Below are 13,815 nucleotides of genomic sequence, written 5' to 3' on the forward strand. Positions count from 1 at the left end.
ACAGCCTTGATGTACTCCTTTTCCTATTTGGAAGCAGTCTGTTGTTCCATGTCCAGTTCTAGCTGTTGTTCCTGACCTGCATATAGGTTTCTCAAGAGGCAGGTCAGCTTTTATTAGGTGCATACAAATTTAAAGTTGATCTTCATGTAGAATATTTGCTTTTATATGGTGATTATATCCTTAATTTTACATTTTTCCTCAATATGTTTTGAGGAAAAATCAATATTTCATACTGCCATAACTCTAACAACTTTCCTTTAGTGCTTTCATGTTATGTCTTTTATATCTTTTTCTAAGTTTTCAATTTCAAATTTTTGTGCCATTATTTCTTATGCTTGTCTCTGGGAAAGATGATAAGTGTAGATTTTTCTAATCGGATTTTTAACAAATAAATTTGTCAGTTTTCAATATCTGTGATTATAGATATTTAGAATTACTTTTACTGTCATTTTGAATTTTCAGTAATGTTTCTCTTTTCTTTTTATTCCCTATAATATCTTCTATTATGTTTATCATGCTGTCTTTATTCTCTCTCTCTCTCTCGTTTTTTAAAACTCATTTGGAATTTATTAATCCTGTTTCTATTATTATAGTGAGTACTCTTGATTGTCACATTCTTGTTTAAAACAATTAAATTAATTAGGGCTTCCCTTGTGGTTCAGACCATAAAGAATCTGCCTGCAATGCAGGAGACCTCTGTTTAATTCCTGGGTCAGGAAGATGCCTTGGAATAAGTAATGACTACCCATTCCAGTATTCTTGTCTGGAAAATTCCATCGAAGGGGAAGCCTGATGTGCTACAGTCCATGGGGTCTCAGAGAGTCAGACACAGGACTGAGTGACTGACACTTTCACTTTCATTAAGTTAATTGGCTCCCCTATCCTCCTTTGAAATCATAGAAAGACCTTATAATACTTTAACTCTGATTTTGCCTCTCTCCATTTCACCACCATCTACTTTACTAACCAGTGTTTTGGGCAAAATTTTTAACAGCTCTAAAAATTAATATTGTTATAGTTTTAGTCAGTACTTATTTATATTTACTTGTTTCTCTGCCCAGTGTTGCTTCTTGCCATTGTTACCTTTTGTGGTCAATTTCTTCTTCTGAAATTCATCTTTTAGTAGCTCCTTCACTGAAATCTGAAATTGCCAAACTTCTTAGGCTTTGTTTGAAAATTTATTATACCCTTTTTCTTGGGTGATGTTATTCCATTATTTTCTGATTTCTCGTGTTGCTGGTATTAAATTTCCTTAAGTTTAACTTCTGTTCCTTTGTACATAATTTTTATTTTCTTTTATTAGTTTTGGAAACATGCTCTTCATTTTTGGTGTTTTGTATTCAATAGTTTCACTATGATGTGTCTATATCTAGATTTTAAAACATCTTACTTTGGATGGACTGGTGATTCCTAAATCTGAATATTCCTGTCTTTCATCAGTTCTTGAATATATTCAGTCTTTTCTCTGTGGATTTTTCCTCTCCCAGTTTCTCTTGTCTCTCTTCTTAGAACTCTTATCAGATACATATTTTTATTTATTCCTTCTGTGTCTCTTTTCACATTTTCTCACTGTTGAATTCTCACTGTTGAATTTTGAGAATTTTATCCATTCTGCATCTTAACCTGTCTACTGAATTTTTTATCTTTTATAATTTCTAAAAACACTTTATAATTTTTTATAGACTATTTCTGGCATTAAAAAAAAACTTACTGTGTTTTGTTCTGTTCTCATGTATTTAAACATTCTTTTATTTTTTTTGATCACTTAAAAAGTACTTTCTCTATAGTTCACCAGATAGTTTTATGACTGATGCTCTTTGTTGTCTAATTCAGTTGTCTATTTCTCTGACTGATTCTCACTTTTAGTGTGGATTGTTTTCTTTTATGTTTTATACATGTATGTGAAAGGTTGACCTCTTTAGGGCTTCATTATGGAAATTCTGTGTGCCTAGGCTGAAAATGTGTGCACTCAAATCAAAAGTATTCTTTTATTGCTTGAACCAGGTGCTCCAGGGATATATTCCTGTAATGAAGTGAAAGTGAAGGTTGCTTTGTCCTGTCCGACTCTTTGTAACCCCATGAACTATACAGTCCATGGAATTCTCCAGGCCAGAATATTGCACTGGGTAGCCTTTCCCTTCTTCAGGGGATCTTCCTGACCCAGGAATCCAATCGGGGTCTCCTGCATTGCAGGTGTATTCTTTACCAACTGAACTATCAGGGAAGCCCTGTAACAAAATTTATTGTAAATGTTTGGCCTGGATTCTTAAGCGTGCATACATGCTCAGTTGTGCTGGACTCTTTGCAACACCACTGGACTGTAGCCTTCAGGTTCCTCTGTCCATGGGATTTTTCAGGCAAGAATACTGGAGTGGGTTGCTATTTCCTTCTCCAGGGGATCTTTCTGATTCAAGGATCAAACTTGTGACTCCTGCATCTCCTGCTTGGCAGGTGGATATTTTACCACTGAATCCAGTCACCAGGGAAGCCCCAATTCTTAAGCAGGTGGTGTAAATTCAAACTGAAACCTAAAAGTGTTCTGGCCCATGTTTTAAAATTATTTCCTACCCCAAGATCTAGGAATAGATACACATGTATCTCTGTCATCTCCCATTGTTAGTGAATGATTTCTTTCTAGATCATAATTCCACTAATATTATATCATTTTGAGGGTCCTATATTTATGAAAGCATCTCATGTCAGATGCTTCCCATCTCATGAAGGCTTCCCTGCTGGCTCAGACAGTAGAGTCTGCCTGCCGTGCAGGAGACTAGTGGCGACCCACTCCAGTATTCTTGTCTGGAAAATCCCATGGGTGGAGGAGTTTGGCAGGCTACAGTCCATGGGGTCGCAAAGAGTCAGACACGACTGAGTGACTTCACTTTCACTTTCACTCATGTCAGATAGCCTTCCTCAAACAGATTCAGAGCCTCTTTTACTATTCTTGCATAGATTTAAAAAAATCTAAGTTCTTAGATACCAAGACCAGTAATCTGCCTTCTGTACATCTATTTTTCCAGCATCTGTGGATTTCTTTTTATTTATTAGGAGCTCTTCATGTATATAATGTTCTTAAATATCCTATAGTTTCTGGCAGTTTGTGGAAGGTTATCCAGAGCTGTATTCTCCAACTGTTTTCACTTTCATGCACACAGAGAAAATAACATTTAAACATATAGGGAATATGATACCTATGCAGAATGTTGTAATACCTGGGAATGTTTATAGAATGACCATATAAAGCTTGATTAAAAAAAGAAATTAACCAAAATTTTAAAATAAAACAACAAAAAAACTACATAGAAGAAATCAAATCCTATTTTTTTAATCTTCAAATTTTTAATTGAAATACTTTAGTTTTTGTCCATTGAACTTTCCATTTTTGTATGAGGTTTTGATTTCTGAAATGAATATATGAAATTCCTGATCAAGACTTAACATTAATAAGAAACTCTTCCCACAATAAAGTGATAAAAAATTTTAAACTATTCAAATATACAAACCATGTGAAATTATATTAGAGTATCTAATAGTTCTCCTTTTTTCACTTATAATTGCAATATTGAAATTTCTTATAAAAATCAAATGATGTTAAAATCTAATCAAACTTTCAATATTATACTGATTTAAGGCTTTTTTGGTAGCTGAGTGGTAAAGAATCTGCCTTCAATGCAGGAGACTTGAATTCCATCCCTGACTTGGGAGGATCTCCTGAAGAAGGGACTGGCAACCCACTCCAGTATTCTTGCCTGGAGAATTCCATGGACAGAGGAGTTTGGTGGGCAGTAGCCCATGGGATTGCAATAAGTTGGGCACGACTTAGCTATTAAACAAGAAAAAAGTAATGAAAAGTTTTAAAATAATTATGACTCTATAATTTGTAGAATATTCAGGCCTATTTAGAATAGTCCTTGGGACAGCTTGGACACCAATAAGTGGAAAATTTACTCTTGATTGGGCAAAGTATTAACTATATGGGAAGAAAAAGAATTAAAGCCACTGTCTGGGACTGCATGCAGGCTCCTTACTACACCGTCAGCAACACTACACCACTCCTTCGCTTATACCTGGGGTGGAGTTCTTGTATTCCTCCATAGGACCATGAGCCCCTTAGTCATGATGGGCAGAGCTCCAGGCCTCACACAAGACTACCTTGAGAGTTCGTGCTATAGGTCACCATTTATAAAGCTTCAATTTAGAGCTGCTGCTGCTGCTGCTAAGACGCTTCAGTTGTGTCCGACTCTGTGTGACCCCATAGACGGCAGCCCACCATGCTCCCCCGTCCCTGAGATTCTCCAGGCAAGAACACTGGAGTGGGTTGCCATTTCCTTCTCCAATGCATGAAAGTGAAAAGTGAAAGTGAAGTCACTCAGTTGTGTCTGAGTCTTAGTGACCCCATGGACTGCAGCCTACCAGGCTCCTCTGTCCATGGGATTTTCCAGGCAAGAGTACTGGAGTAGGGTGCCATTGCCTTCTCCAGCATCCTATTACTAAAACAAGACCTGGGTTAATTTTTTTAATATAGAAAAAGAAATAATTGAGAAATAATGGAAGGAAGGATTGGGGGAAAAAAAGAAGGAAAGAGAGAAGGAAGGAAGCTGTAAAAAACTGAAAGATCTAGTTTTGTTGAAGATAAGGGAGGAAGTTCAATAAATATCAAATTCTTACTCTTATCTAGATGTAATGTGCCAGTTGATTACTTATATAATCTCACAGATTCTTATAACAACTTTGTTAGAATGGTATTATCATCTCACTTCCAGATTGATTTTTGAAACAGTATCAAAAATGAGTAATTATCTTACCCAAGTTCACAAAACCAGTGAGGAGCTAGGTTTCAGTCTCAGATATATCTATCTGGAAAGTCCAAGATCTTATTCTCTTGAGTCAATGGACTTGGTTCAAATTCTAACTCTACTACAAACTACTATGTAATTTTAAGTTACTTATTCTTGATACCACTTGCCTCACCCTAAAGAAGTAATAAATTGTCCCTGTCTCAAAAAATTCATTATTCTCAAAACAAGTGAGCTAATACATCAGATATCAGCTTTAGGATGAAAAGTGGAAGTGAAAGTTAGTCACTCAATTGTGTCCAACTCTGTGATCCCATGGCCTGTAAGCTCACCAGTCTCCTCTGTCCATGGAATTCTCAAAGGCAAGAATTCTGGAGTGGGTTGCCATTTCCTTCTCCAGGGGATTTTCCTAACCCAGGGATCAAACCCAGGTCACCCACATTGCAAGTAGACTCTTTACCAACTGAGCCACCAGGGAAGCTTAGGATGAGGTCCACGCATCTCTAGTAACTTAAAAACTGTCCAGGTGATTTTGGCATTAGTGGTAAAGAACCCACCTGCCAATGCAATTAGATGTAAGAGATGCGGATTCGATCTCTGGGTCAGGAAGATCCCCTGGAAAAGGCCATGGCAACCCACTCCAGTATTCTTGCCTGGAGAACCCCATGAACAGAGACTGGCAGTCCATAGGGTCGCACAGAGTCAGACATAACTGAAGCGATTTAGCATGACTTAGCAAGCACAGGTTAGAATTAGGTGCATAGAAAGTCTCAGAAATTGTTAGTTATTATTATAGTTGTTGCTGTTACCATTACCTCATAGATGTAGTTTTATCCAATGTATTTTGAGTAAATAACTGCCAAATAACTAGAAAATACAGAAGCCAAGATTTCCTGCACTGCTTGCTTCCAAATACCTTTGATTCTCACAACCACATGCTGCCTTGCTAAATAACCTACAAAACATTTTCAAAAATGCACAGGTAGAATACACAAAAATAATTTGAAAATTGATTAAAGACTGTGAGACCGGACACCATAAAACTCCTAGAGGAAAACATGGGCAGAATACTCTCTGACATAAATTGTAGTAATTTTTGATCCATCTCCCAGAATAATGTAAATAAAAACTAAAGTAAACAAATGGGACTTACTTAAACTCAGAAGAGTTTTCACCCTAAAGGAAAGAATAAACAAAACAGAAAGACAACCATAGATTGGGAGAAAATATTTGCAAATGGTGTGACCGGCAAGAGATTAGTCTACAAAATTTACAAACTTCTTATGATGCTTAACAGCATCAAAACAAATATCTCAGTCAGAACAAGCAGAACACCTACCTAAATAGACATTTCTTCAAGGAAGATATACAGATGGACAAGAGACACATGAAAAGATATTCAACATCACTAATTATTAGAGAAATGGAAATCAAAACTACAATGAGATACCATCTCACACCACTCAGAATGGCTATGATTAAAAAATCCACAAACCATAAAGGCTGGAGAGGATGTGATGAGAAGAGAACCCTCCAACACTGTTGGTAGGAATGTAAATTGGTACAGTGACTACTACAGTTTTTTTTTTTTTTTTCCTTAAAAACTCAAAATAGAGCTACCATATGACCTTACAATCCCACACCTGGGCATTTATCTGGAGAAAAACAGGATGAAAGGATACAGGCATCCCAATGTTCATTGCACCACTGTTTGCAAGAGCAAAGACATGGAAGCCACCTAAATGTCCATCGACAGAGGAAAGGCTAAAGAAGATGTGATACATATATACAGTGATATTACCCAGCCATTAAAAAGAACAAAATAATGCCATTTGCAGCAACATGGATGGACTTAGAGAGTGTCATACTGAGTGAAGTAAGTCAGATAAGGAAGGAGAAATACTCTATGACATCCCTTTTATGTGGGATCTAAAAAGAAATGATAAACTTAGAAAACAGAAAATGACTCACAGACTTAAAGAACGATTTTATGGTTGCCAAGGGAAAGAATGAGGGAAGGGATAGTTACGGAGTTTGGGGTGGACATATACACACTGCTGACCTACTGTATATTGTAGTGAACTCTGCTCAATGTTGTGTGGCAGCCTAAATGGGAGGGGAGTTTGGGTAGAAATGGATGCATGTATATGTATGGCTGAGTTCCTTTGCTATTCACCCGAAACTATCATGGCATTATTTGTTAATCAACTATACACCAATGCAAAATGAAAATGTTTAAAAAAATAAATTAAAAAAATGCATGGGTGAAGAATCATAAAATAATGTGTTCACGAATTCCCTGGTGGTCCAGTGGTTAGGACTTGGCATTTTCATTGCCGGGACCTGAGTTGGATTCCTGGTTGGGAAACTAAGATCCTACAAGATATGCAGCCAAAAGAAAGAAAGAAAGATTGTTTCCTTTTTGCATTTGGTATCATAGAGAAAGTATATTTATTGTCTAGACCCTTAGGATTTAAGTTCCAGTTCTACCAATTAATAGTTCTGGGATCTGGGAGTGGGGGTGTAGTTACCTATTATTAGATTCAATTTCCTCATGTCTAAAGTTAGTCTAAAATGAACAACTTTATGAATACAGAAGCTAAATAATATAGTGTATTTTATATATCTGGGGAAAAGTTTTTGGCAAGTAGTAGGATATGAATGATCAATAAATATTCTACTTTTTCATTTTTTATTCCAACTTCACATATACACATTCTTTCTGTATTAGATCTCCTCTTGCATTTAGCATTAGTCTAGATCCTAAAAGTACATCATTGCTCCCAGATTCATTGGAAATGGATCTGACATCTGGAATTTCAGAAGAAAAAAGGGGGATTAAGCACTGTGAGGTTCAAAGGCCATTTGTCCCCCTTGATAGTGATTTTTTAAAATCAAACAGTAGCCAAGACCCTAGGAGAAATAATTGAACTGACAACAGGCAGGTCTGGTTTATTAATAATGGAATAGCTTTGGACATTCTTGATGACTTAACGTAATGACAGAAAAGAGGTCGGAAACTGAAATGCCTAGAGAGAGGTCAATGGCTAGGTCTCTGAGGAGAAAGGAAAACATGAGTTATTCCTAAGACCTTATTTCATAGAACAAAGCATTTTATGGTAGTCCCAAATATGAATCCAGAGGAAATGGTTCTATTTTATTTTTAAAGGAAAACAAGTTTTAAAGGCTTCAAAAATTGCCCACTATATTTATATTTATTTTTGCCCTTATTTTGGAAAACAGACTTGATTGGTGTTATGAAATTGGAACCTTAACAAATAACTTAGAGATCTTGGCTGTCTTAACTCTTTTATTCCTTGAGTTTAGATATCAGTTCTCCATCTGTTAATTGCACAACTTAAGACAGGTTAATTAACATCACTGAACCTCAGTTTCCACATCTGTAAAATGGAGATGTTTATATTTTAATATAATTGTAAGAGAATATTAAAAAAAATTAAGTGTATACAATTTCTGGCACTTGACATTAATACCTCACACAATAAATATTTATTCAGTGAATTAATACATGAATTTTGATGCTTCTGTTTTTCACTGCCTTTAGACAGAAAGGCCAGCCTATGGTAACCTCTTGAAAGTCTTTCATTTTCTCTAACTATTCAGGCTGCTCTTGCCCTGATCCTCATCCTTTTTCCTTTGGACTATTTCAGTGGTCATTAAATGTCTTTTAACCCCAATTCTCTTTTCTTTCCCCATCTGTCTTCCTCACTTGTGATAAAGTGGTTTATTAAAACAAAGACTTGATTTCTTTTAAGTCTATTAGACCTCTGGAAGGGTTTTAGTCATCTAAAGCATTCCACGCCCCCATTGTAAAGGTGAGACCCAGGGAGGGAAGGAACTCACCTGTGTGTCTGTGCTCCTATAAACTGATACGAAGATCAGGATTGAGCCCAGTAGTCCTGGCCCCTAGCAGAAGATAACAAAAAGGGAGGAAACATACATTCTGTAGTTGTAGTTAAAGGGGTGCTGAGCAGCTACAGAAGTTTTTAAATTCAATTTTTCTCTAAGTTATTATCTTTAGTTTTGTTGAACTTCAAATGCACCACTGTTATTATAATGATATTATTCATTTCCCCAGAAATTCTAGGTGAGCCTAGAGAGAAGGCACAATGAATAAAATAACTAAAACTTATATAGCATTCACTATGTACCAAGCGAACTTCCAAGCACTGTACATTAAATCATTTCTCATCAGTAACCCTAGGTACCATTATCATCACAATTTTTCAGATTAGGAAACTGAGGCAAAGAAAGATTTAGTAGCTTGGCAAGGTCACAGACTGAGTGGTAGAGTGGGATTAAAACTAAGTCTTCCAGATTCCAGAGTCTGTGTTCTTGATTACTATGTGAAGCTAGCAGGAACACTGAATTTCTATGAATATCATTTATTCTCACTATGGTTGGTAGCTAGTCCATGTGGTTTCCCTTAACCCTGCTTTTTATTTCCAGTTCTAATTATCAGAAAGGGGCAACCTGAATAGCACGGTCTTCTGATAAACTTTTCCCCTTTCTTTCTCAGAGAGTCATTTTCAACATTGTTAACTTCAGCAAAACTAAAAGTCTTTATAGAGATGGGATGGCCCCTATGGTGAAATCTACCAGCAGACCAAAATGGTAAGTGACCCACAGAATGGATCTCCTTTTGACTGGAGAATATGACTCAGGGCTCCAATTTATCTGCTCTACTGGCCCTAAGAAGAGTTCAGTGAGTTTCTGCATGTTCATTGTCTGGGCTCTAGGCACTGCTCTTTGAGAATGTTGGAAAAAAAAAAAAAAAAAAACATGGCTCTATGTTTGGAATTACTAGCATTCTCTTATGAGGAAATGTACAGTCTGTTATTTGATAAGATAAACTTCCTGTCTTATTTGGATTTTATCATGACATCTTTGGAAGCATAAAGCTGACTCTGTTTTTGTTTTTTCTTTTCTAACCTGGGCAGAGATATTGTACATTAACCCAGGAGGATATTGGGGGCTACAGTTTTGTAGAGTTCCCTTGTTTTGCTTGTTTGTTGTGGTTTCTTTGTATAGATATGGTGTGAATATTTCTGGATTCTAAAGTTCTATTTGTCCCATTGCTATAGTGTAGCTGAGGACAGTTGGATAGTATTACTTAATAATAGTAATGATGATAATAATATTAATAATAACTATTGCCACTTACTGAGAAAATCTGTTCTTTGTCAGATGTTTTATATTTGATGTTACTATTCTCACAACCAGCAAGGGAGATTATTTTAAAGATCCGTATATTACAGATGAAGACACTGGGGCTAGGATAGGTTAAGTACTTTCTCATGACCATAAATACTAAGGGGAAGAGCCTGTGTTATTGTTATTATCCCCTACTGCCATTCAAACTGATTACTTTGTTCATCCATTTATTCATTCAACATTGATTGAGCGCACCAAAATGAGAGTTTTTAAAGCGAGAAACCAAGTGTTATTCACCTATCACACAGTAGGTGTTAAGTGAATGCTTGTAGAGCTGAACTGAATTCATGATGAGAATTTACATGTAAAGTGCCTGGCACTTGCGAAGTACTCAATAAATGTCATCTGTTATTAATAGTATTTTGTAGAATACTCTACAAATGCAAGGAATTGTTAATATTATTCTAGCTTTGATCCCTGTTCAAATTTTAATGACTAGTGAGAAGATCATCTCCAAATGTCTATATTTATAGAAATCTAGCTATTCATAAATATTGAATTGTGCTTTTATCTAGAAATGATACTTGGCAATTTTCTATAAATGCTGGGCTGAGAAACTCAGGTTTGTAAAAGTGTAGGCATTTGATGATGATAATCAAAACTGTTTATTAAAGGTAAAAATATCTTCCTGGGCCTTTTTTTTTTTTTTTTTAACTTTACTAAGTAAAATTAACTATACTGCTGTTTCTCAGTTTCCTTTCAACATTGGGATCTGAACAGGAGGCAGATCTTTGCTGTGAGTTTCTGAATTCAGCCTGAGTGGATAATAGCAAAACACTTCTTTCTGTTAATAGGTATATATGTAGATGTGTGCTTCAAATCTTGTCAACAAAGCATATCACTGTTGTTCTGCTCACAGGGACCTCAAAATAACATCGTACTTCTTTTATGAGGCTGTGTTAAGATCTTACATAGCAGCAATAAGAACCATTTGGTTTCCTCAAGTATTCAGTTCTGGAGTCTTTTTATTGCTTTTGAAAACCCTTCTGCCTTAATTATTTCATTTTGTTTTGTTTCCCATGCACTACCATTTGGGTCCTCTCTTTTAGGGCTCTTGACAAGATTTTGAAATATTAATGACTCTATATTTATATTTTAATGTCTTAGAATTAAGTCAGCATCTCATCCAGTGTTGGCAGACTCTGAGCAGAACCCGCTACGTGGTCACTGTACTTCTCTAACGGTCTAAAGAGGTTTAAAGTTTCAGAACCAAGTTTGTTGTAGTTGAAGCCAATAAGGTCCAAGGTACCAGAATAAGTCAGTTGTTGACATGTTTAATCTCTCAGAGAGATTTTAACTTTTCTATTCCCAGACATTGAATGGGAAGCTGTTCATCTTCTTTCACACTATCCTTTCTTCAAGCAAGATGTTTGGAGATTTATTTAGCTAATAGGACTTTATTGAACACCTTAATGTGCCATGTGCTATAGATATAGATACTGGGAATATACTGTATGAATATGATAGAAAACAATCTGTTCCAAAAGGGAAATTTCACATTAGAATTTTATTAACTGATCTCTCTAGGCCATGATTATTACCCTTCTTTCTACTGCTTTGTTCTGAAGACCCTTTCTGTCCCTTTGGTGCTTTCTGCCTAGGACTTTCTTCTGCTCCTTGTGTTTATTACTGGTACCAGAACCTATTTTCCAGTAATCATCATCCTAAATGTTCCCAGAGTAACATAAAGAAATGTGTGTGGCTGTTTGGCTCTCAGATTATTAGATTTTACTGGTCCTGTGGAGTTTGTAGCCCACCAGGCACCTCTGTCCATGGAATTCTCCAGGCAAGAATACTTGAGTGGGTTGTCATGCCGTCCTCCAGGGAATCTTCTTGACCTGAGGATTGAACCTGTATCTCCTGCTTAGCAGGCAGATTCTTTACCAATGAGTCACCTAGGAAGTCCCTATGGGCACTGTGCATGCTAACTCGCTAAAGTTGTGTCCAACTCTTTGTGACCTTATTGACTGTAGTCCACCAGGCTTCTTGGTTCATGAGACTCTCAAGGAAGAATACTGGAGTGGGTTGCCATGCCCTCCTCCAAGGGATCTTCCAGACCCAGGAGTTGAACCTGTCTGTTATGTCTCTGGCATTGGCAGGCAGATTCTTTACCACTAGCACCACCTGGGAAGCCCCTATGGGCGTTATGTAATTTAATATTATAAGCAGGCCTTGGAAATACCCTTACTTCATGACAAACATTAGAAACCCTAAATTTTCTGGATGAAATATATACCAAATTGGGAAAACAAACTTTCTTCACATTTTCAAGGTGAAATAAGCTTTCCTCTTCACCTGGCACAGGGGTCTGTAATTGATTCTAAGCAAAGATACCTTCAGGACGTAGCATGAATCTGCTAATCAATTAACTGTGGAAAGCAAATGAGCAAAAGAAGCAACTAAAAAGCCATTATGCAGATAAACATATGACCTCTCAAAGCCCTTGAGGACTTAAAAATCAGCATAACTAGCAGGAAAATGGAGAAGCTGAAAGACTTAGAAGTTTTCTGCCTATTTTAGTTCATTCTAATTCTGTTTACATATTGGACTTCTAAGGATTGTTGGTTGTTAGTGGAGGTGATAGAATTCCAGCTGAGCTATTTCAAATCCTAAAAGATGATGCTATGAAAGTGCTGCACTCAAATGCCAGCAAATATGGAAAACTCAGCAGCGGCCACAGGACTAGAAAAGGTCAGCTTTCATTTCAATCCCAAAGAAAAGCAATGCCAAAAAATGTTCAAACTACTGAACAATTGCACTAATCTCACACACTAGCATACTAATGCTCACAATTCTCCATGCTATGTGAACAGTATATGAATTCAACAGTATGTGAACTGAGAACTTCCAGATGTTCAAGCTGGATTTAGAAAAGGCAGAGGAACAAGCGATCAAATTGCCAATATCTGTAGGATCATTAAAAAATCAAGAGAGCTTTAGAAAAACATCTACTTCTGCTTCATTGACTATGCCAAATGCTTTGACTGTGTATATCAGAACAAACTGTGGAAAATTGTTCAAGAGACAGGAACACAAGACTGGAAGCTGCTGGAAGCTGCTGGCTTACCTTGCTCCTGAGAAATCTGTATGCAGGTCAAGAAGCAAAAGTTAGAACCAGACATGGAACAACAGACTGGTTCCTAATTGGGAAAGGAGTACGTCAAGGCTGTATATTGTCACTCTGCTTATTTTAGTTATATGCAGAGGACATCATGAGAAATGCCAGGCTGGATGAGCCACCAACTGGAATCAAGATTGCTGGAAGAAATAACAATAACCTCAGATATGCAGATGACACCACCCTTATGGCAGAAACTGAAGAGGAGCTAAAGAGCCTCTTAATGAAAGTGAAAGAGGAGAGTGAAAAAGCTGGCTTAAAACTCAACAGTCAAAAACCAAAGATCATGGCATCTGATCCCATCACTTCATGGCAAGTTGATAGGGAAACAATGGAAGCAATGACAGTCTTTATTTTCTTGGGCTCCAAAATCGTGCAGATGGTGACTGCAGTCATGAAATTAAAAGACATTTGCTCCTTGGAAGAAAAGCTATGACCAATCTAGACAGTATATTAAAAAACAGAGGCATCACTTTGCCGATAAAAGTCTGTCTAGTCAAAGCTATGGGTTTTTTTTTTTTTTTCCAGTAGTTGTGTATGATTGTGGAGTTGGACCTTAACGAAAATTGAGTGCCAAAGAATTGATGCTTTTGAATTCTGGTATTGGAGAAGACTCTTGAGAGACCCTTGGACTGCAAGAAGATCAAACCAGTCAATCCTAAAGGA

At 36.7% G+C, this 13,815-nt stretch overlaps 1 protein-coding gene across 1 annotated transcript in view; it reads left to right on the forward strand.

The window, feature by feature from the left end:
- Nucleotides 1-13,815, forward strand: part of AGBL4 (AGBL carboxypeptidase 4) — a 1,470,506-nt gene that overhangs the window by 657,816 nt on the left and 798,875 nt on the right. The window contains exon 4 of the mRNA XM_068961620.1: nucleotides 9,337-9,431. Coding sequence (XP_068817721.1) covers nucleotides 9,337-9,431 — 95 coding nt within the window. The remainder of the gene's footprint in view (nucleotides 1-9,336; nucleotides 9,432-13,815) is intronic.

Source organism: Capricornis sumatraensis, chromosome 2, assembly GCF_032405125.1.
Source record: "Capricornis sumatraensis isolate serow.1 chromosome 2, serow.2, whole genome shotgun sequence".
NCBI lineage: Eukaryota > Metazoa > Chordata > Mammalia > Artiodactyla > Bovidae > Capricornis > Capricornis sumatraensis.